The 25,554-nt window shown below is 38.4% G+C and overlaps 1 protein-coding gene across 3 annotated transcripts in view; it reads left to right on the top strand.

Annotated features, from left to right (window-relative positions):
• Positions 1 to 25,554, top strand: part of SSH2 (slingshot protein phosphatase 2) — a 216,621-nt gene that overhangs the window by 135,594 nt on the left and 55,473 nt on the right. For all 3 annotated transcript variants that reach the window (XM_079798860.1, XM_079798858.1, XM_079798859.1), the window contains 2 exons: positions 18,582 to 18,685; positions 22,055 to 22,119. In XM_079798860.1, the coding sequence (XP_079654986.1) occupies positions 18,582 to 18,685; positions 22,055 to 22,119 (169 nt within the window). The remainder of the gene's footprint in view (positions 1 to 18,581; positions 18,686 to 22,054; positions 22,120 to 25,554) is intronic.

The raw sequence follows: 25,554 nt of genomic DNA, 5'->3' as shown, positions 1-25,554 counted from the left end.
CTTGAGCCCTGGCTATATCATCAGTATATTGTCATATCCGTTGAATAGGGGGTAAGGAAGGAGGGAAGTCTTTTGTGTAAAAGCATTCTCTACAGCTGTTCTTCCTTGATGCTGGAAGTTTGGTGCCTGACAGGAAATGATATAGACATGTGTGATAACAAAGTGACATGAGGAAGAATTGCCTGTAAGATTGCCTAGCTTGTCCAGGATGATTGGCTGTCTGCTGGCAGATAGGTTAAGGCAGATTTGATCTCCAAATCTAAGGGTTAGCAAAGTATAACTTAAAAAATTATAGATGGTAGGGAGAAAAAAATTGTTTTGAGAAAAGTTTGGGCAAAAGCAGGTGGTATGAAAGTTAATAGCCATGTAAATAAATAGACTTCTTTTGACCCTCCTGCCTAAGAGTCTTAAAGCATTGGAATTTGGTGTGTGTGTTTTAAAGAGGTTGGGGCGGGGGGGCTGTCTGAAGAGTCAGGAGGTGCAAAGTGAAAGATATTCTTTGAGTGCAAAGAATTTGTACATAACAAGGCTTTTCTCACTCAGGTTTTTCTTACAATTAAAATTGCTTTATGGAAAAATTTCCATCTGTACCAGAAAGTAAACTAGACAAATATCCCCCAAGTATCTATCTTTTCTTTATTCCCATTAGCTCAGCTCAGACCACCCTATTCCCTTGCCTGGATTACTCAAGTAACATCTATCTCTCTATTTCTAAGTCTGAACCCCTTCCAATCCATTCTCCAAACTGTAGTTGAAGGAATCTTTCTGGAAATGCAAACTTTGGATCTCTGTTATCCTCAAGGTAAAATCCAAATTCTCTAACATATCATGTAAGACCCTTCAGATCTGTACCCTGCTTACCTCTCCTTATCTTTACTGTGTCCCTTCCTTCACTCTTTCACCATGCAGTAAGATAATATTAGTTTGTGTAGCTTTGTCCTAACAAATTTTTGTAAACCTACAGATTATCAGCTCCATTGTCATGTTCGCAGTAAGGGGAGCTTATATAGGACCTAGAAGAGGCTACTATGTCTGAACAAGAGGTTTTTAGAATTTTTTGTAGTTGACTCACGCAGAAGGCAGATGTAGGACAGTAACACATACAACACACCCAGCTTCTCAGAAAAAGGAAGTTCAAGACAGGACACCAGATAGAACTTGGTGAGAACTTTGCAAGTAAGTTGAAAGTTCTTTTTGCCAGTAGAAGTTCCCCCACTAGCATAAGGCGTGATTGAAGGCTGCAAACAAGAACAAGTAAGGCAGCCTCTGGCTGTGGTTTGTGTTGCAGACATATGGGCTTATACATCTGGCACGTGAACACCAGAGAATAGGTTTACAGTGACTTTCATACTTGAGTATCCTCTGAAGTGTGCTTGAGTCTTCAGCATCATCCCTATTTTCAGATCACACTTATTAAACACTCTATACGTGGCATTAGACTGGGCACTATATAAAGCGCTGTGAATGTACTCTTTCTTCATTGCCTTACACGAAAAAGCAAATAATATAGACCTCGGAGTTTTCAGAAATAAAGTTTAACATACACCAAAGCAAGACAATAGAAAGATGAAAAGATGTGTATTATCTTCACTTTTACATGAAATTTTCTGTACATGATAAGATTTTTATTTGGAATTGGAATAAGAAGGGAGGAGGAGGTCAGCTTGCTTCCCACTCAGATTTTTATACAGTAGGTTGTGCTCTATCTCATCTACCACAGAGATAAGCTGTCTCTGCAAAGAGCTGAGTGGCACTGCTGACAAAGAACCTCAGTTACTTGAATGGAGATATATGGGCAGCTTGTTTGAGTAGTAGACATTGTTGATGGCAAAGCATTTTGGGCAGAGGTGGCTCAGAAATGAGGAACTTAATCTAAGAAACTATGTGTTTCTCAGCCCTGAGCGTTCTAATTGTTGGTTTCTTCACAGCTCACTTTCTCTCAGGCTCCGCCCCTCACTTTAGAGAACTTGTTGACGACAGCTTTACTTTTTCAAGTCTTGCACAAAGGCAGATGTCTCTGAAAATGCAGCTTACGCAAAACATCTGTGTGCTTGACTCTGTTCCCACGGTGTGTTTTCCTGTACTGCCTTATTTTTTAAAAAGTGCTTTTTAAAAATTGAAAACACAGTGTAACATCATGAAAATTTGCAAAAAGAGAAAAATATCACCCACAATGACACCTTCCTTACCAATAGCCATTTCCTCTCCTTTCCCATTCTTCACATGTATAGCTTTTTGCCTGGTTATGTCCCTTTTCTTAAGCAGAAGTTCAAATACTTTATCATGTACCGCTTCCCTGTTTTTTTTCCTGATTCTGGCATCCTTTTTTGGGTTTTGGTCTTGAATTACCGAAATGGCATTGCAGTTTATCAGCATTTTGTCACAGTCCTTGTTTTATTTTCCTTTCCTAGACCCAAGTATTCTAGTTTTTAGATTATGGCTGAAATGCAATCTTTATTTTTAAAGGTAAGACCTGTATATATGTGTGTAGGATTTTAAATTTTCTTAACATTGAATTACATTGACTTTCAAAGCACATTACTACCACCACACCCAGCGTAGCCTCAGTTAGAAAAAAAACATGTCTACAAAGTAGAAATATTGGTTTGCTGCATGAAATATGCTTATTAAAATTTAAGGTAAGCATGTAAAATAGAAATAGAATATATATTCTTTACCTAATAGATGAAAAGAAAGGAAATATACGAGAAAAATAAAAACAAGGTAAATAGAAAACACTAATTAGTCCATACAACAGTATTTTGTGATAGTAAACATAAATAAATTTATTCATACATCCAAAAAGAAGAAGAAAAAATATATGTACATTCTTTTTCCCTTTCTCTGTTGCAAGCCTCAACTCTCCCAATATCTGACATCAGTAGCGGTGCTTCAGTTGTAACTGGTTGTCTACTTATCAGAACTGTCTGTACCTCTCACATTTTGTCCTCTTCATAATGGTGAATAAGGCCACATCCCTGTCTCTTATTATTTTTCCTTGTTTTATTAAAAAAAAGAACTAAATGGACCATGTCTTCTTGTTTTGATAGAATGGTTAGATGTTGAATATCTTTAGCCACCTTCCTTTTAGAACCCATGGTTCCTGTGGTTGAACATTTAAAAGGTGGATCTCTGTGGTGTGTAGAGTTCCCTGAGGACTAAGTAAGTCTGTAAGATTTATGTACAGCCTCACCAGATGTCTATTGCCATGTGAGAGGATTGCAGCTTTCCTTCTAATCATTGTACAAAAATTTTGCCTTTGGCAGTTAAAATCATTTCCTTTTGTTCATGTTTTCCTGTGTCCCAAGTTGCCATTTGGGGTAGTTCATAGGACCTAGCTCAACCAGTGCCTTAAACAATTGAGGCAGCAGGTATAGGATTAGACTGCATTGATTGTTCCTACACTGAAGCAAATATGTGATGTTTTAACTTTTTTCCTCCAACACATTTAAAACACATATGAAATTTAAATTTACTCTTGAATCGTTTTGATTTGAATATTTTCCTCTTTTTTTTCCAAATCGTAACTAAAATGTTTGGAATTCTCATTGCTTCACATTGTACTCTAGAATATTGTGAAATACGTGTGATCTCTTTGTTCCTAGCTATCTGATTTTTTATAAATACTATCTGAAAAATAGGGGGAAAGTGCTATGGGTCAATTGCAGCTTCATACATTTACCTAAAAATGTGCATTTAGTGAATTTGAAAAATAAATTAACTCTTAAACATTAGATCTGGCATCAAGAAAGCTCAATAAATTAAATTTTCAGTGAACCAATGGAGAAATTTTTCATCTGTATTCATATGCAATTCTGAAATGATTGTGTAAGGGGGGAGGGGAGCAGGCAGCAAGGAACTTTGGATGGGTTCAAGAAGTGAGCTGATTAAGGCCTGCACCTGCCACTTGCTTTCTCTTTTCCCTTTTATTTGACAGCTCATTAAATTGTCCTTTGAACTTTGCCTTTTGATAATTTTCTTTTCCATCTCATCCTCTTCCTCCTCCTTCGTCATCATCAGCATCATTATTATTACTCTTTTACAGAAATGGACTGCTTTTGTGTCAGAACCTAAGCACTAGCAACAGTGTTTCCCCTGGATTCATTTTGCGTTAGTACAAGGCCCAGAAGATCTGTAATAGGCATTAAAACAGCTATGAAAACAAAGATTCAATATTCTTTGTCATTCCTTTCTCTATTTCCCTTGGTTTGATATTTGAGAATTAGTATCTTTGAGGGACTTTTAAGAGTGCCTGTTGGCAAGTTATTTCATTTTCTTGGCCTGATAAGGTAGAAAACAACTATAAAAAGAAATGGTTTAATGAGGAATATTGATAGACTAGTGTTTTACAGACTGTATTAGATTTTCGTGGCCAGTGATTTTGAGACTTACTTATAAGGTTGCGGTAAAGTTGCGCTGAACTGATCCAATTTAAAAAACAAAGCAAACAAATAAGGAAGACCTTGGTTTTCTGTTATTTGAGAATTCACTTTGAACCCTATTGGTACCCTGGTGTGTAGGCTACAATAGGACTGTATTGTACAGAACAGGCAAAGAACTCTGACTGCTAAAAGTCATGGAGTAGAGTTAAAAAAAACAACAACCTTGAAAATAGGCCTAAAATTTTATCCCTGCTTTGTCTTACTGACTGTGTAATTGGTAAGCTTAGGCAAATTACTCTCAAACCTTTGTTTCCTCATCTATGAAATGGGAGGAATGACTTCTATCATAGAGTTCATAGAGTTGTTGTGAGACAGTTATTATAAAGCAGCAGGCTTTACAAATGTAAAAGGTTGGCAAAGGAACAGGAGCCCACAAATGAGAATGTGAAGGAATAGTCAGAAATATAAAAGGAGTACTAAGAAAGTAGAATACTAAGAAGGTAGAAGGTTGTCAACAATACCAAATGGTCAAGAAAGATTAGGATTGAAAAAATGTCCATTGGGTTTGACAACTAGAAGTAAATCCCAATTGCAGTGCATTGGAAGGTGAATTACAGATCAAAGAGTGGAGACATTGAGACCTATATCTCTTGTCCCTCCCTTTCTCTATGATCTCATTTTCTGCCACAACACGTTAGTGCCATTGACTTCCTTGCTGTTTCCTAAACCAGATAAACACACGTCTACCTCAGAGCCTTTGCATTTGCTGCTCCATCTGCCTTTAATGTTTTATCCCCAAACAGCCACATGGCTCCCTTTCTTCCTAAGACAGTGATGGCGAACCTATGACACGCGTGTCAGCACTGACACGCATAGCCATTTCTGATGACACGCGGCCGCATGCCGAGGATGAAACATTTGCTGCTCCTGAGGATGAAACATTTGCGACTAGAGTCTTGGAGTTAGTTTTTTCCTCAAAGTGACACACTACCCGAGTTATGCTCAGTTTTTTGGCGAAGTTTGACACACCAAGCTCAAAAGGTTGCCCATCACTGTCCTAAGATATCTGCTCACATATCACCTAATCAGAGAGACTTTCCCTGACCATACCCTATGACACAAATATACACAGCAGCATTCCCTATTACACTATTCTGTTTTTCTCCATAGCACTTACCTCCAAGTGATATCTAAAAAGACAGCTACTTGCCCTAACCAGTTTGGCTCAGTGGATAGAGCGTAGGCCTGCAGACTGAAAAGGTCCCGGATTCAATTCCGGTAAAGGGCATGTACCTTGGTTGCGGGCACATCCCCAGTAGGAGGTGTGCAGGAGGCGGCTGATCGATGTTTCTAACTCTCTATCCCTCTCCCTTCCTCTCTGTAAAAAATATAAAATATATAAAACGATAAATAAAAAGACAGCTACTGCTCTACTTTGGCCAGCTTTTGCTAAATATGAAGGTGGACGTATGTGTTTAAATTTTCTCATCTTTCAAGAGAAGGTGAAAATTCTGATTTTTTAATTAGTTGTGAGTTTCAAAGCACTATGAAGGCTAGATAATCTGTCCAGTTTAAGAGCAGTGAGTAGACCAGCCAGTGTTACTCAGTGGTTGAGTGTCGACCTAAGAACCAGGAGGTCACAGTTCGATTCCCGGTCTGGGCACATGCCTGGGTTGCGGGCTCAATCCCCAGTGTGGGGCGTGCAGGAGGTGCCGATCAGTGATTCTTTCTCATCATTGATGTTCCTGTCTCTCTCTCCCTCTTCCTTCCTCTCTGAAATCAATAGAAGTGTGTGTGTGTGTGTGTGTGTGTGTGTGTGTGTGTGTGTGTGTTAAGAGCAGTAAGGTAGGATACAGTATCTGCCAAAGAATATCAAACTGGGATGCTTAGACAGGTACTAGGTGGACTCAGTGTCTTAGAAGTGACTTGCCAGTGCACATCAAGGGTCCAGGAGCTAAATGAAGAGCAGAAATTGGTATTAAGCTAAGAGTGAAGGATTTTTGTCTATTGGATCTGTCATTTGGGAAATCATCGGCAAACAGGATGAGGAGGAGTTTCAGAGGAATGGATGGGACAGAAGCAAGATGGGAGTGGGTAGAAAATGGCAAGGGACAAAAATGGAGATAGCAAGTATAGACTTCCTTTTAAGGAATTTCAGTAGTAAAGAAAGAGAATTTAAATATAGGGTCACATAAGGTTTTGTTTTAAGGATGTGGGAGAACAGACTTGAGCATGTTTCTAGGCTGAGGAGAGCAGTCACTAGAGAGCAGTCACTAAAACTGCTCTCCAGGGGATGGGGTCAAGGACACAAATGAAAGGGTTGACTTTTGACAGCTGGGTGCATCATCACTCACTCAGATTAGAAAAGGGAAATAAGTCTGCAGGTGCGGGAGAGTGATTGGGATAAACCACACCAGCTAGCCTCCATTATCTTGATGTTGTAGAACACCAGGTTAGCTGGAGAATTGAAGGAAGCAGGAGTTATAATGGGACTCAGGGAGAGTTTGGAATAGCAAGGGAAGTGAATGGGGGTGGGGGACTGTCTGGAGGTGTTAAGTGCTCAGCTGAGTCAGCTCAGTGTTGTTGCTGTCATCTCTGGTAACTTTGTCCTGAGACCATGAAGGTGCTGTGGCATCCAGAGGCATGGTTTTATAATCTCCTTCAGTATTGTGCTGCCTTTCTTTCATTTATTCAATACATATTTATTGGACATCCAATTAGTGTCAGGCCCTGTGCTAGACATTAGAGAGATTACATTAGACATGGCAATTGTTCCTGCTCAACAAGCTCACTGATCAGACAGATAATATTAACTTATTGCCCAGTGGCTCAGTGGTTGAGCATCGACCTCTGAACCAGGAGGTCAGGGTTCGATTCCTGGTCAGGGCATATACCCGGGTTTCGGGCTGGATCCCCAGTGTAGGGCATGCAGGAGGTAGCCGATCAATGATTCTCTCTCATTATTGATGTTTTTATCTCTCTCCCTCTCCCTTCCTCTCTGAAATCAATAAAAATATATTTAAAATAAATAACTCATCAAATAATCCTATAATTTTAAGTTATAGTAAGTATTATGAAGGGAATTTAGAAACAAACAGAACATATTGTAGGGAAACTAGTTAGGAAATAGATCCTGGGACTAAGTTGGTTAGGGAAGGAAGAAAAACCAAAATGAGGTTGATGGCTTGGGAAAAAATTTGAAGAGAGTGAACACATGAGAGTCACAAAAGAGGAAGTTGTAGTCAACAAGTGGGAATTTGGTTTCTGAAATAAATTCAATCAAGATCTGACACCTTCCAAAGGGACTCTGGGAATTAGAAATCTAAATGGAGTCTTAAGATTGTAGTAGGAATCAGAATGAAAGGAGAGAAGATTGAGCAAGAAAAGAGGTAAATAAAAGATAGTGACAGGGATGTCAGAAGATGACAGCAACAAAAAATAGAAGTTTGGCCTGAGCCTCACAAGTACTTTTGCGTAAAGGTAAAAGAGAGAAATGGTTTGAAAGCAGGGTTTGACATTTTGGCCAAGTGCTTAAAAGCCTAACATGCATTCCTTCTGCAGGTGTGTTTCAAATACCTGGACAGACATTTGTTGAACCATGCAAATGAAATGACTTTTCAAATGCTGAGCAGTTTTTCTGAGTTAATCTGCTTTTGCTGTGTTTTAATTCCCACCAACTATTTTAAATTAGATGCCAAATAATGTTGGTCAGTTCTCTTGGTAATCAATGCATCCAGCATTTTAAACGCTCAGAAAGAACCGTTCAGGTCATTTATTTTTTGCTCAAGACAAATTTTAAGTTTTACCTTTTAGAAAGAGAAGTATTTAAGTCTAGAGTTTAGGACTGCAGGACTGAGAAGCTTTATTAATTCAGCCTATAAATAAAACGGGTTCCTTTGGGCTGAGGCTGTTTCTCCTCTCCTTGGAGGAGGGCCTTCTTGAAAACAAGACTCGCACCGCTGTCATTCACCAGGAGGACTAGTATCTGTTGTGTTGGGATATTGCCTGAGACCAAGTCCATTCATGGGCACCTAGGTTTTTCGGGGGGTGGGAGGTTGTTTGTTTTTGTTTTTCTTGAGGGGGCCGAAGCGGGTATTTTGAGATGGCTGCTGGAGACAAGGCTGAGATTTGCTAGGGCAGCTGCAAAGGGACAGAGACTAGAAGGTAGCAGTGGTGTCATGAGACGGTCTGGACTCTGAGCTTTACTCAAACTCAAAAACGTTTTGGGTCCAGGCTGCCCCAGTGCAAATCCAGGAGGATCAGGAAAGTGTGTGTGTGCTCTTCTCAAAGATATTCAGAAATGAAAATGGTTTTATATCTGTGCTATTCTCGCGAAATGTGCTAAATTAGACCCATCTGCTACAGTTGGAGCCCTGGTCTAGAGCCTCTCTGAGGGCCCTCCAGTGCTGATCTTTGCTTACTTGGTAGTACTTTGAAAACCCAAACCAAAAGCTACAAACTTTAAAGCTCTGAAAGAAGGTCAAGTGGATGTGTGACCAGGCAGCATCTAGAAGGAAAGTCTGTTGCTCAGAGAAGACTGAAGAGGAAGCAAGGACTGGGCAGGCATCCGCTTCTTTTTCCTTGTAGGCTTTCTTGCCCTGCTGCCTAGGCCCCATGGTCTTCCTAACTTTTTGTTTTTAGCATCTAGTTTTTGTTATTTTTTAAAAGCAGCGTTCAATATCCAACAAATTTATTAAAGAAGCAAAAAAAGAAGCAACTTTAGGGAACAGCATGAGAGGATTTGCCTCATGGGAATATGTCTAACTCTTTCCCCCCTCAGACCTAAACTTCGTTTTCAGGATGCTGTGAAAAATAGAACAAACATCACACCAAGCTTCGCAGTGAAATCCTGCCTTTGTTCTCTCTAGATGAACTGACCAGATGTGCTTTTAACTCTTGGTTCCTTCAAATTATTACATTAGCAATTATATGTTGTAGTAACAGCTAGCTCAGGATAAAGGTTTAAAGAACTGCCTTGGGTGTCAGATGACATGGAGCTGAGTTTAGACCCCACTACAAGCTGTGTGACTTGGGGCAAGGCATTAAATTCTCTGAACTCCAGTTGATATATCAGATTCACGGTTGCAAGCTCACAAGTGAATTTTAACTATCTTAAGCAAAATATGTGTTAGAAGGATGTCAGAATCACCTAATGGATGGGAGTCTAAAACTTAGAGAACAGCCAGGGACCAACGGCATTCAAGGAAAGCCAGGGAGCAGGGGCAGACTGGTCTATGTCTTGCCACTTTCCCCAAAATGAATGTGACCATCCCCTATTGTCCCTAATTCTTGGGTCACTTGCCTAAGATTCAGAGGAGAGTTTCCAACTGGCCAGGCCTAAACCACATGCCAGCTTCCTGCAGGTCCCCTTGCAGTTCCGAAATTGGAAGCCATCAAAACCATGTACGTTTGGGGGGAGTCCACCAAAAGGAGACTAGGATAAGATTAGGAAAGAGAGATCTATTGCAAAAAGCAGTAAATGTCGACTCAGATGTGTGTCCTAGTCTGTAGAAATTGGCAGGTTGAGTTATATGGCCAATGGTAAAAATTATTGATCCTAGATTATGCTTCTTTCTGAACATTTCTAATGAACACTCAAAACTAACAAAACAGAATTTCAGGGTTTTTTTCACCTCCCATTATGGTTTATAAGGAAAAGACCAAGAGAGATTAGTCCTGATGGAATTTGTCCTTCAGCCTTGAGCAAACAACCCTTTTTTTCTTTCTTAGATTGTAGAGAAGTAAGAAAGGGGAAAAACAAATAGCTGCATCTGAGAGTAGTTGTGCTAGACATTGTGCAACAGTTTAAGTGGAAGATTAGCTGGAACTGAAATGGTCTGTGGTAATAGTTAATGAGTTAGAAAAGGAGTCCTAAGCTCCTCTCTACTTTGCCAATCATGGTCTACTAATGCACCCCCGCCTCTACTTGTCTGCTGGTAAAGAAACAAATAATTCTGCCTGGATTCATAGGCATGTCTGGGAGTTTATGCCCTGGGAGAGGGTTCCAGCTATCAATTGCCATTTTAACATTGTCACTTGAATGTATGGCCAGGTATCTTGGAGATGGGGGATTGTTTAATTACTGATAACAGTACCTACAACATTTGGGTTTGAATTGTCTCCCATTGTAATCTAAGTTTCTTTAGAATTACAGAATCAAACATTTCTTATTATCTAACTAGAAGCCAAGTGCACGATTTGAAATTGCATGGCGCCGCCCACCCTCGAGTCACCGGTTCAGCCCGGCCTCCCTCCCCAGGCCCCACAGCGGCCGCTGCTAATCAGGCCCTCCCCAGGGCAGGTGCACGGATGCCCCTGCCACCCCGCCCCCGACGCTGCACACACAACCTCCTCCTGTCTGGTTGACCCATTAGGGTGTCCTGGTTAATCAGCATATTTCTCTATTTTATATATATAGATCATGTACTTTTGACTTTTTACAGCTATGTTTCATACATCAAGGCACAATGATTTTTTCCTTCCTGTTTTTTTGGATTTAGCCAAACTTTTTCAATAGGCACTAGTATTGATAGCTCTGTAGTCCTTTGGCCTCTGATCTGATATTTGAAGCTTTTTAGTATGAAATTCCTTTTTTATGTGTTATGGTCACACTAAGTAGGAACATGAACTCTTTAACACCTAATGGAATTGACAGAAGCTTCCCTAGTGCCTTTAATCTGAAAATTGAACAACTAAATAAGCAGAGAAAGTTTATCAGGAAAGGGAGAATGTTAGGAGGGTGAAATGAATTAGAAAGTTTCCCCTAGATAAATATTCTTCAAAACAAACTATAGCAGTTTTGATTGTGTGTATTTGAAATTTTCATAAATGCCAACCAATTTACCTTGTGCAATTCTATTTGGATGCAATGAGTATTACATAATAATTTACCTATAAATTTTGGCTTCAGGCAGAAATACCAAACAAACTCAAGAGTTTGACATTATAAACATAAAAATCTACTTTCTTTATTTTAATGTTGAAACAAAAGTATTACACCTACTTTCTGAAACTTGATTTTCCTCTAATAAGTAACCCATTTCCTCTTGTGTGTTGCATGTAAAACAAAAGAATGTCTATCTATCTGACATTTAGCAGTCTGGCCAGGTGTGTTGTTACTTTTGCTTCCTTGGCCTGCCTGGTCATGGCTGATCACCCTGGCCACATTCCTCAAAGATTATTCCAACCTCAGAATAGTTAAGTATTTTCTTCCCTTAATTGACCTTTTCCTCTACACTTGGCCTGAGAAGAAACTGCCAGTTAACAAATTTCATGCTTTAGGAAGTGATTCTGATCAGGAGGGATTGGCACAGTGTGCTTCCCTATATTTATTTAAAGCAGAGTACTGTTTCCTCCATTTTTTTAGACTAAAATGCTACTATCATTTCCAACAGAAATTACAGTTCTTTTCTCTACTGTCTAACCCATCTGGGTTTATCTCTCAGCCAGATGTTCTTCATTCCCCTCAATGTAGTCTTTCTGTTCATGGCCCTGTTAGAGGGAACAAAAAAAGGAATGAGACAAGAGCTGAGATTTGGATGGATTTCAATTTTCTTCTCTCACTCCTTCCTGTACTCTACTTTTAAATTCTGTTGAAAAGCTCTGTAGGGAGACATTGTATTGTATCTTCCATAAAACTACATCAAGAAACTAGAATAGCATAGAAGAGAGTGATTAAGAGTGTGAATTTTCAAGTCAGACCTTGGTTTGAATCCTTGCTCTAAGGGTTACTAGCTATATGATCTTGGGCAAATAACTTATGATATCTGAGCCCCTCAATTTCTTCTATGTAAGTTAGGGATAAAAAAAAATAGTGCCTGCTTCAAAGGATTGTTGTGAAGATTAAATGAAATAATGTAAAGTGCTTATTAGCTCAGTGCCTAGCATACAGTAGACATCTAGTCATGTTAGCAATTATTAACTTATTTCATATATCCAGCTATGGATGAGTTTCTTGTTGAGCAAGTGATCTTATGGCAAGAGAGGAATAGATGTTCTTCAATTATATTCTGATAAAGATGAGAAATTATGACCCTGTGTCATTGTCTTATCAAGCAGCTAATTACTCTCCATCTTTACATTAGGAGAGAGTAGTGGTATTCGTTTTACCTTGTGTTTTCCTTAATATATGGATTTTAAGTCCTTTTGGGTTTTATCTAACTTAGACATCTGTAATCACATATGGATGGCTTCATATAATTTACAGGAGAATTCCTGTTTCTGGGCCAGACTCACTCTAGAGAACTGTCAATTAAAAAAATGTGTAAAAGTTTTCGCCTGCCTTTCTAAATTTTTAATTAGAGGCCAACTCTGTATGTTGATTGAATCTTCAGAGAGACTAATATTTACAAAAATTAATCTCTTGCTATTCTAGCAAGATAATTCTAAGCTTTTACCTTACACTGAAATACGTGTGATTGGATTTGCTTATAATTTTCTTCATATGCAAATAAAGCATTTATTTTTCTAGTTGAATTTGACCCACCTAAACTCTGGTGGTTGCAAATTTTATTTTTTTTACTTCCATGCCACTGTGCTGCCATCACATCTTTGATAGCATTTATAAAGCTTTAACTATTTTTCAGTGTTGATAAGGGATTTTTGTAATCGGCCACATTTTCATTCCTTGTGATCAACAATGTATGCCACTTGTGTGATAACTGGGGAGTCATAATCTGGGGCTACAAAATAAAGAGCATTGATTGTACCATCTGTATCTTCCATGACTCTGGAAGCCTGTACTGCAGCTAGATCTACTGTGTATTTTGTTGTATCAGAAAAGCCTTTTATTGAGATGTGTGTAAATAGAAAGTCATCTTTCCCTTATACCATATAGGAGTTCGACTTCTGGTCTTTCTCTGATAATCAGGAATTTTCCAAGTAGCATTGGAAACCCTCCCCTTATGAAAGCACTGCATACATTTTAGAGAATACACTTAAAAATGTTTTAAAGCATAAGCAACAGAATTATCTAAGAACAGTATTACAGAACTCCAAAAACCAGGAAGTTAGTTCTTAAACTGTGTTTGTCAAAGGGAAACTATCTTTATCTCACAAAACGAATGACTGAAGTATGCTTGGTTGTTTTAAGCTCACAACAAATCTACTTCTTTTGTAGATGTAGAGCCTACTTTGTTTACAGGAAACCAAAGTGCCCGCAGCTATAACTTTGCCTGGTGACTATTTAGTCTTTATTTTTTTAAAATATTTTCATTTAGTAAAGCAGACAGTTGCTGTGTTGGCAGAGTATGAATTTCATTTCCTGTCTGTGGTGTACCCCACTCATCCTGTCACTCAGACATTTTGTTTTAGGTTGTTCCCGTAATATGAGTGAAACAGTGACCCACAGCATGGTAACATGTGCATACCAAGAATGTAACAAGAGACAAGACTTGTGCAATAGACCACAAGAGCACAGTGCTTTATTTAAAGATGAAAACAAAGCAAAATAAAGGCAGCCCCTCCCACCCAGCATGCAAATGTTAAAGGCAGCCCCTCCCACCCAGCATGCAAACATAAGTGGACTCATGTTTGTTTTTAGAAGACATGTTCCAATCTATTTGGCAAGTTACCTCAAACGTTTATCAGCTTCATGCCACTTGATCAAAGGATGAAATTCAGTCCACAACTAAAATTTTATAGGGTGATTTAATTTCATTTGCCAATTAATTTATTATCAAACACTTGTATTTTATAGCCCATTAATCTGCCATCTATATTTAGTTCTATAGCAATTATTATTTTAAATTTATCTTTATTGTTGAAAGTATTACAGATGTCCCCCTTTTTCCCCCCTTGACTCCCTCCACCCCACTCCCACCCAGGCCTTAATCGCACTGTCTGTGTACATGGGTTATGCATATACTAGTATGCATATAAGTTGTTTGGTTAATCTCTTCCTGCCCTCCCCGCCCCGCTTCCCTCTGAAGTATGCCAATGTTGCATGCTTCAGTGTCTCTGGATCTATTTTGTTTGTCAGTTTATTTTGTTCATTAGATCCACATATAAGTGAGATCATGTAATACTTGTGTTTAACTGACTTATTTCACTTAGCATAATACTCTCCAGGTCTCTCCATGCTGTCTCAGAGGGTAAGAGATCCTTCTTTTTTACAGCTGCATAGTATTCCCATTGTGTAAATGTGCTACCGGTTTTTTATCCATTCATCTACTGATAAGCATTTGAGCTGTTTCCCCATCTTAGCTACTATAAATAACGCTGCTGTGAACATAGGGATAAATATATTCTTTCTGATTGGTGTTTCAGGCTTCTTAGGATATATTCCTAGAAGTGAGATCACTGGGTCAAATGGCACTTACATTTTTAATTTTTTGAGGAAACTCCACACTGTTTTCAATGATGGCTGCACCAGTCTGCATTCCCACCGGCAATGTACTAGGGTTCCTTTTTCTCCACATCCTCATCCTGTTGATTCTGGCAGGTGTGAGGTGGTACCTCATTGTCATTTTAATTTTTGCATTTCTGATAATTAGTGACATTGAGCATTTTTCATATGTCTCTTGGCCATTTGTATGTCCTATATGGAGAAGTGTCTATTCAGATCCTCTGCCCATTTTTTAATTGGGTTGTTTGTCTTCCTTTTGTTGAGTTGTATGAGTACTTTATATATTTTGGAAATTAACTCCTTATCAGATGTATCATTGGCAAATATGTTCTCCCATACAGTGGGTTTCCCTTGTCATTTTGATGCTGGTTTCTTTTGCTGTGCAGAAGCTTTTTATTTTGATGTAGTCCCGTTTGTTTATTTTTTTCCTTTGTTTCTCTTACCCTAGCCTAGGCGATATATCTATGCAAATTCTGCTACATGAGATGTCTGAGATTTTGCTGCCTATGGTTTCTTTTATGATTTTTATTATTTCACAACTTACATTTAAGTCTTTTATCCATTTTGAGTTTATTCTTGTGTATGGTGTAAGTTGGTGGACTAGTTTCATTTTTTTTTTTTTTTGCATGTACCTGTCCTATTTCCCCAACACCATTTTTTGAAGAGACTGTCTTTACTCCATTGTATGCTCTTGCCTCCATTGTCAAATATTAATTTAGCATAATGGCTTGAGTCAATTTCTGGTTTCTCTGTTCTATTACATTGATCTATATGTCTCTTCTTGTGCCTTTACCAGGCTGTTAATTAATAGAGGCTTTGTAGTATAACTTGATACCTGCTATTGTCATCCCACCAACTTTGTTCTTCTTTCTCACGATTGCTGAGGCTATTCGGGGTCTTTTTGGTTCCATGTGAATTTTTGGAGTATTTGTTCTAGATCTGTGAAATATGCCATTGTGGTTTTTTTTTTAAATATACTTTTATTAATTTCAGAGAGAAAGGGAGAGGGAGAAGGAGATAGAAACATCAATGATGAGAGAGAATCATTGATTGGCTACCTCCTGCACGTCCCCTACTGGATATCAAGCCCCCAACCCGGGCATTGATGTTTCTATCTCTCTCCCCCCCTCTCAACCTTCCTCTCTGAAATCAACAAAAAAAAATTTTTTTTAATGGGTATTGGATTTTGTTGAATGTTTTTTCTGCATCTATTGATATGATCATGTGATTTGTCTTTCAGTTTGTTTACGTGAGATTACAGAATTTGGTTTTTTTTAAACATATTTTATTGATTTTTTACAGAGAGGAGGGGAGAGGGATAGAGCGTTAGAAATATCAATGAGAGAAACATCGATCAGCTGCCTCCTGCACACCCCCTACTGGGGATGTGCCCGCAACCAAGGTATATGCCCTTGACCGGAATCGAACCTGGGACCCTTCAGTCCGCAGGCCAACGCTCTATTCACTGAGATAAACCGGTTATGGCCAGAATTTCTGTTTTTGTTTTAAATTACAGTTCCTGCTGCAGTGATGTAACAGACATAGCAGTGTGGGGAAAAACGTGGAGTTAATGAATTCACCCATCAAATACTGAGCACCTAATATGTGCTTGGCACTATTTCCAGTGTTGCAGACCAAAATAAAATCCTTGCTCTTCATGGAGCTTATATTCTGTTATAGGGAGATAACTGCAATCAAGTATACAAGTAAACAAATATAATTTTAGTCCATGATAAATATTGTGAAGGAAACAAAACAGAAACAGGATAGAGTATGATTGAGATGGGGGTGGGGGAAAGATGATGATACTGGAGCTATGACTTAGTGACAGGCCAGTGAAAATGTGTCCCAAGTAGAAAACAAAAAGCACAAAGGACCTGAGAAGGAGGCTGAAATATAGAAGAAGCAGAAGGCAGTGCAACTAGATCATAGTAAACAAAAGGGGAGATGGAACAAGATCAGAGAAGTAACTTACCGGATGTTACACAGCCTTGAAGTCCAAGCTAAAGACTTTTGCTTTTATTTTAAGTACAAAGGGAAGCCATTAGAGGGTGTTTAGCAAGGACATGATATTATATAATATATATCTATAAATACAGATCTATATATTTTAAATCACTCTGGTTGCTCTTTGGTAAGTGGATAGTAGCAGTGCAGAGGTGGTAGCGGACAGACCAGTTAAGAGGCTTTATGTTGATATAATGACTGGGATTAGTTTCACTTCAAGTACAAGGAGAATGATAAAATAAACAAGGTTAGCCCTGGCTGGGGCTTAGTGGTTAGAGCATCAGCCCACATCCTGAAGGGTCTTGGGTTTGATTCCTGGTCAAGAGCATGTTGCCTGGGTTGAAGGTTTGATTCCAAGCCCCCAGTTGGGGCACGTGTGGGAGGCAACCCATGAATGTGTCTCTCTCACATTGATGTTTCTCCTCCCCCAGTTCCCCTAAAAATCAATGGAAAAAATTTCCTCAGGTGATAATTAACAAAAAAAAAAAAAGAAAAAAGAAACAAGCTTTGCCATGAATTAAAGCTGAAATGTATGAGAATGTGGGTGTGTGTTTTTTTACAGCGGTCTAAGTGAAAAATGGTGGTGCCATGGACCTTTCATTGTTAGTGTTAGTGGAGTTAAGTGGACAGATTCAAGAATGATTTAAAAGTAAAGTTCATAGGTTTTTCTGATGGGTTATATATATTATTGTAGGAAATAATATATATTGATGGGTTATATATATTATTGTAGGAAATAATATATTATTGATGGGTTACATATATATTATTGTAGGAAAAAAGAGAACCAGCAATAACTGTTATGTATTTGGCCCAGACAACTTGGGTGGATGAGGCTAGGGATCAGGTTCGCGAGGGCCTCAAGAGATTAGTTTTGGCGATTTAAGTTTGAGATGCCAGTTACTTTTCCAAGTGGAAATGTTGAGTAGGCAGTATCCTTTATAATAAAAGAGTAATATGCAAATTAACCGTCACTCCAACACACAAGGTGGCTGCCCCCATGTGGTCAAAGATGGCTGCCCCCATGTGGACACAAGATGGCTGCCACAAGATGGCCAGCAGGGGAGGGTAGTTGTGGGCAATCAAACCAGCAGGGGAGGGCAATTGGACGGACCCAGGCCTGCAGGGGAGGGCAGTTGGGGGGGGGACCAGACCTGCAGAGGAGGGCAGTTGGGCTGGCAGGGGAGGGCAGTTAGGGGCAATCGGGCCAGCAGGGGTGCAGTTAGGCGTCGATCAGGCTGGCAGGGGAGTAGTTAGGGGCAATCAGGCAGGCAGGCAGGCAAGCGGTTGGAAGTCAGCAGTCCTGGATTGTGAGAGGGATGTCAGACATCCCTCAAGGGGTCCCAGATTGGAGAGGGTGCAGGCTGCGATGAGGGACACCCCCCCCCAGGCATGAATTTCATGCACCGGGCCTCTAGTATGTCTAATAATAGTAACTAATCTTTACTAAAGGCACCACTCTTAAGGAGCTGTAGTCTTATTGACTCCTCACAACATCCTCATTTTATTTTCTGTTTTATGGATAATAGAATTTAGACCCCAAAAATTCACTCAGGTAAGAAGTAGCAGAACCAGGATTCAAATCTAGGCAGTCTGGTTCCAGAACCTTTACCCTTTTTATGTTTCCAGAGTCTTCACTCTCAACTGCTACCACGTAATGTATATGGAATATATTAAGTCTGTTTCATAAAAATTGTCTAGACAGGACTGTATGAGTAACCATGGTCTCTTTTGATTTTATTTTTACTTCATACCATGAAGTTGGGACTTTGGAATAGGGAAGAGAAAATAATTCCAAAGTGGGTCTCCATCTTAGTCTTTGATTTTTTTATTTTATTTTTTTGTAGCATCAGCGAGAGCTTTCTAACTGTCAAAGGTGCTGCCCTTTTTCTACCACGGGGAAATGGCTCATCCACACCAAGAATCAGCCACAGACGCAACAAGCATGCAGGTAAAGCTCAACATAATCCTTTCCTTTCTTGGTTTCTTTGATTCTTTTGTTCTAAAAGGTTGGCTACCTCATCCCCATTTCTCCAACAGTTCTGTAGTAGTGAAAGAAAGCATTGCACTGTGCTTTAATCACTTTTCTTTCACTCTCAGACCATTTTTCTGACACTTAGCGGAATGCCTTATACATTTCATAGATGTTCAATAAATATTTGTTGGAGAAATAATGAGGTACAAAAATACTCTAATAAAGTCTATGTGACTTCTCAATTAAGGTTTTGATAACTAAAAGATGTTCAGATGTTTCCTTGAATCCTATGCAAAATCATTTCAACTAACCAAAGATCACATTTCTTTTTCCTGTCTACTCTCTATTGATGCTATATGGAAAATGATATAATTGATTCATTCATAGATAGATAGATAGATAGATAGATAGATAGATAGATAGATAGATAGATAGATAGATAGAAAGAAAGAATATATACTGAGATAAATAAGCTCAGTGTCACTGTTGTGATAACAAGTTAGTAAATCACATTGAAAACACCAGTTAAGTAATAGAGTATACTTCTTGATTGTGTTTGCACTAAAAAGACTGGGAATTTAACTCAGAGGACTTTTATAGGAACAAGAAGTCATCAAATAAAGTTTACCTAGATATGGATATAAGAATCTGATTTTGAATAACCTGCTAATATTCTGCTTCCTATTCCAATTTGAGGTTTTTTCTTACACACATCCACACAATTCTAGGATATCAGAGGGGTGTTTTACAATTCAACTGAATTCTGACACTGTCAGACAGCATCAGATCCCAGCCCAGTTGTCCAAAACTTCTTGCTCCCCATTTCAGATGTCAATTATAAGTCCAGGTTGTCTCTGGATTGGAGTTTCCAGTGACCCCTTCTTGGGTTCAGTTTTTTTTCCAGAGCAGCTCACATTACTCAGAGAAACTTATTATAAAAGGATATAACTCAGGAATATATCCAGATGGAAGAGGTGCATAGGACAAGGTATGTGGGAGTGGGTACAGCGTTTCTAAGCCTTCTTTAAATGTGCCATTCACCCCAAATCTCCATGTGTTCACCAACATGGAAGCTCTCTGAACCCACTCCTTAGGGTTTTTATGGAGGCTTTATTACATAGACATAATTGATTTAAATTATTGTCCAATGGTGATCTAGTCAACCTCCATCCCCTCCCCTTTCAAGCTTTTTCTCCCTTCCCTGTTCCCTGGCAACCAGCCTCCATCCTTAAATACGTTCCAAAAGTTGTGTCATTAACATAACAAAAGACACCATGATTGCTCTCCTCAACTTCAGAAATTCTAAGGGTTTTTGGAGCTCTGTGCCAGGAACAGGATGAAGACCAAATATATATTTTTTATAAATCACAATATCACACCTGCTAATAGTAATTATATGCATTTATATTTCCATATGTTGGATTTCTCTAAAGTCAGGTGCAATTGTGCTGATAAAGGTAAGAAAGAATCAGAGAAAGTGCATCTAGGAAAAATGGTCTTTAGGTATAGGATATCTCTAGGTTTAGGAAGATAGCGTATGCCTCTCTTCTGACAGCAAGCCTTGTTTGTGTCATTTGGGGGGAAAATAAAAGTCAGCCTGAGGACAGTAATTGAAAAATCCTGATCAGTGCTATTCAAAGAGTGATCGCTTATTGTTATAAATGTGCCACTTTGATATGTTACCTCAAGGAGTGAAATATATTGGAATTACCAGGAAGAGAACAAAGAAGACTGTAAATCTTGAGTGTGTAGGTCAGAGGTGAAAGCCAGAAATACTGTATCCCATGAGCCAGTAGTTGAGTTTAGCTCCAGTCCAAATAATCTCAGCTATTTTAGTGGCTGTCCTACTTCTTATTTGAACCTTCATCTAGTTATAAATGTAGCAGCTCAGAATTATATTCATCTCATTGGATTATTCTCCTACCACAATTCTCCAGCATGGAAATTTTTTAAAAGAGTAAAGGAAAAAAACTCTTTTGAAAAATTAGCTTTGGATTACATTTTCTAAAACCTTCCTCTTCAGTGCCCACCACCAGAGGGGAGGGACACTTCCCCACAAAACTAAATGCACAGAGGAAGTAGACCCAGCTAAGCTTTGTATTTCTATTTGGTGTGGATATTTATCACTTACAGTAAAGAGAAGACAAAATATTGGTTTAAATCCAGCTTGTTTGACGAAGATGTTAGGCAGATTGCTCTGTGGCATGTAATAATAAGTGGGGTTGCTGGCTTTCAAAGTTCCTGGCCCTGGTTTGCCTTTTTCTTTCGTCAAGCTTCCACACTCAACTGCCACCCAGGTTTCTACTTGACCTTGTTCACTTAGCTTTCCCCACACTAAAAAGAAAAGCAGATTGAACACAAACTGAATGGGCTTGATTTGTAATCCAGACCAGAACAGATGAGGCAGTGTGGGTGTAAACACAGCTTACAAAACAAGACCTTCACATAAGCTAGAGCTGCCTTGGCTGACCTCACAGTGACTGAAAGATGATGGCAGAATTGAGAGCAGATCAAGGGCTTATTATGTCTAATTGTACTTTCTTATGCATCTTTCTTTCTCTAGTTAGAATTTCTTATCTGGGCTTCATTTAAAATATCCAAACGCTTTCTTGTCACGTTAGACTTAAAAAAGAGGTGGACCTGGATGGGCAGGAATGAAGGTTTTTCTTCTCTGATTGTATTCATTTATGATCGTACATTATCTGATTATCTCCTAATATCTAAAGCCTCAGATTTTGTAGTACAGAGTAGAGAATATGAGATAATCTATAATAGTTTAATACAAAAAAAATTTCAACTTTGTTTTATAGGATATATAAGAACAAATGAGGATTCAAATAATGGTTGGCCATTTTAAAATGCTTAACATGTTCAGTAGATATATATTCCTTGGGATCTGCTGTATTTAATAAGTACTTGTATTTTAATGTCAGCCACTAATGTGGAAATAATTTTAAACTGTTGACATTATTCTAGGGGGAAATCTGAACATCTTCTTAGGTTAAATGCAACTGGAGATTATAGATAAAGAAATAAGAATGGCAAGATTCCTTCACTGGTACCTTCTTGTGGGCCTGAAAGCACAGCCAGTACTGCCTTTGCCCAGCAGATTTCACACCCCCACTCTCATCAACATCCTCCACAGTACAAAATGGAGATTGGTTTCAAGTGTCCCTTCCACAGGACAAACACAAACAAGTGTTACTGTAGTATAGGCTAAAAGTCAATATAATTATAGTCTTTCAAATGAACCAAAACTTTTACACGTCATTAGAGTAGAAGGAATCCTCTATGTTGACATTGCAATGGAGAATAATTATTTTTTTGTTTTATAAATTTCACCAGGTGATCTCCAACAGCATCTCCAAGCAATGTTCATATTACTCCGCCCAGAAGACAACATCAGGCTGGTAAGTTAGTGTATCCTTATAACTCTCTTCCTCAAAAGACTGTCCAATACATCGAACTTTATGCAGTCATTTTTATGTCCCAACACAGTACTGGGAATTCCATGGAAAGAAAAGAATGGCATGTCCCTATTATCCAAGATCTTAGAATATAATTGAGGATATGAGCTAAAGTGAAATGATGTGAAATAATTTGATGACTCAAGACTGCTGGTGAATACCAGTTTGTACGTTATTGACCATAACAACAATTGAAGTTCCGAAAAGAGGAAACTTGGAGACTTGACCTCATTGAGGAAGGTTTATGTAGATAGTAGAGCCTGAGCTGCGTGTTGACTTAGATTGCAAGAAGAAAGGAGACCTTCATTCTAGATGAGGACACAGCTGAAGCAACAGCACACTTGAAAGAGACAAGATGAGAGTGAAATGGCCGAGGTTTTATGCTGGTCTCAGAGTTGGGAGACCTGGGCTTTAGTTTTTGCTACTCATCTGATGTTGGACAAGTTGCTTAGCCTGTCTGTGCCTGCTTTCCATCTTCTTTCACAGTGTAGAGAATCAAATGGATATGAAAGCATCACTGAGTATAAAATGCTACCTAAATATGGGGAATATCGTTACTATAGGGAAGATAAGATACCAGAAACGAGGCAGGCAGATAGGGACTTCATGCTCCAAACTAAAGGTCTCAAACTCCCAGTCCATAGGCCAGAGATGTGTTTTATTTGGCCTGATTCCTTGTTTAGGGTTTGTTTGTTCAATCTCAGCCAGAATTTTAAAGTTGGGTGGTTTCACATAAAAATCCAGACTTGAGTCTTTTCTTCAATATTCTGGCAACACTGAAACCTTGATGTCATATGCCAAACTTGACTGGACCTGGTGGAGGGGAGAGCATTGGTGTGGCCTGGGTTCTTAATGTACCATAATCTCCACATATACTATTGTCTCCTGGTCAGTAAAGCCATGTGTCACCCTTTGTCATCATTCCTTCACTGTTTTCTTATAGTAAAACATCTCATAGAAGTAGGAAAACAAAAATGGGATGAGTATGTTTCTTTGTGGAAAGTGAAAAGTTTCTCTACAAACTTAATATTCACATGGCCTGCTTCACTCATTTATATCCCCTATCTAAACCTCTAGATTAATACTTGGAGGTGGTACCTCTACCTCTTCAGTAAGCAGTAGTAAAGCATTACAGGTTTCTGAGCCAAGGAATTACTGGGAGAGCTACAGTATTTAAGAACAATTCCTCAGAAGCAAATACAGAATAAAGGGGAAGAGGGGGACATCTTAAATTAGGGAGGCCTGCTGGGTAGTTATTGTAATAGCCCACGTGTGTGATGATGAACTCTTCCAGGTTAGGCGAGTAACTTGGAAATTGGGTTTCCACAGACATGTCAAGTTCAAGTACTTGATCTCTGTGAAGAGAAATAATTAGTAGAATACAAGAATGACTAGAGCCCTGGCTGGTTTGGCTCAGTGAATAGAGCATCGGCCTGTGGACTGAAGGATCCCGGGTTCGATTCCAGTCAAGGACATGTACCTAGGTTGCGGGCACATCCCCTGTAGGGGGTGTGCAGGAGGCAGCTGATTGATGTTTCTAACACTTGAAATGCAATTATATATATATATATATATATATATATATATATATATATATATATATATATATATAAAATTGCATTTCAAGTGCATAAAAAATGAACAGGGTTTGCTTAAATAAAAGATAAAACTTTAAAAAAAAAAGAATGACTAGGAAGTTGATGATCAGGCCTCTGAATTCTATGGTAATTACTGATTCTTTATTCACTTTATTATTATTTGTTTAAATTATGTCTTTTTTCCCCCTCTCAATTGCTGCCTCTATCACCTTGACATAGCCACTAATTTTTGCTGAAAAATTAACTTGGAAATCTAAAGGAATTGAAATAAGAAATCCTCTCGTAATTATTTTATATTCTAATCCTAAAGTAGCATTTATACACTTTTCTATATTATAAATTTTTTCTATATTTCTTGACACATGTTATCTTAAATAAATGAACCAAGTGGAATGCAGTTCTTACAGCGTTACTATTCCGAAATAGTGATACTCCAACTTTAGAGTACGGCAGAATCACCTGCAGAGCCTTGTGAAACTGCCACTTGCTGGACTCTACCTGCTGAGTGACCCATAATAATGGTTATTTGCATATATCATGTGTCCAATAGCTTTTGTTGATAGTTTCCAAAAATTGTGTGGTTTGGTAGAGCTAAATCTGACATCTGTCGCTCACTCTTTTTCTCATTGATAACCTATGGAGTTTGGATTGCACCTCTACTAGTAAATGTCAAAATAATTTTAACCATAAGAGACATGGGAGAACATTAAGGGAGCAATTAGGAAGGTAGAATTAACAATTAAATTTTTTTTATTTCCCTGCTAAAATATGCAGCTTCGGCTGCTTTGGATATTTAAAATGTAAATTCGGAAAATATAACTGATGCCTCTGAATTAATTCAGAGTTCAAATGACAAGCCTTTTTACAGTTGTTTGAATTGTTACAAACACATAGTCATTATGTTTCAGATTATTGTGTGAGTCATATTCAAGAAAATGAGTGAATACATTGTGTGCTTTGGACAAATTAGCACTTTTCTAACTGAAAGGAGCGTTTGTAGACTCAAAGCAAAGCCTTTTGTTTTGAGTTAAATTTGGAATGCTAAAACTCTCATTCTGGGACTTGGGCATAAGGTTAAAAGTTTGATAGTCAACTGAAAGCCCTGCCTTTAATTTTTTAATAACTCAAAAACAAATAGAGTTACCAAATCCCACATTTTGCTTCAGCATTAAAAATAGGGCTAAATTTTTTCTCCAGAGAATCCTGCTTTCAAAATAGTTTCAAGCATTAACTTTAGTACTTAGGAAAACCATAGCTGGTACAATAAAGACAGTGGTTTTATAGTACTGTTGCACATTATCAAATACCCATTTATTTATTAAAAAATAGACTTGGAATTTAAGGACTTTTGGTGGACAGTGATGAAAATAGCCAAATCTGAGCATCCGAAAACCAAGTCTGTCTAAAGCATTATCTCTGTAATTCTAAGAAGCAAAAGTATAAAGTAATGTAAGATAATAAGGGCTCATGTCTGGGGGGAGTGAGTGGAGGGGTGTGCACGTGTGGGTACGTGTGTGTGTTTATAAAGGTGACAGTGGTAACTGAGGACTTGTTAATGAATGAATGAGATTGGGGGATGTATGAAATAAAAGGATTAGTAGTTCTAAGCAAAAGTATGCCAGAGAGAGTTGTTTTTTTTTTACAAAAATAGATGAAAATATAAGTGCTGTTTATAATCTTTCTTCATACTTGATCTGGATATTTTTCCATGTCAGTAAATAAAACTTTCTAAATAGCTACACAGAATATGTCAGATTTTTTCTTCAAGAATTTCATAAAG

This window comes from Cnephaeus nilssonii, assembly GCF_951640355.1.
Source record: "Cnephaeus nilssonii genome assembly, chromosome: 19".
Lineage (NCBI taxonomy): Eukaryota > Metazoa > Chordata > Mammalia > Chiroptera > Vespertilionidae > Cnephaeus > Cnephaeus nilssonii.
Note: the sequence above shows the minus strand (reverse complement) of the source record. Positions and strands in the feature narration are given on the sequence as shown.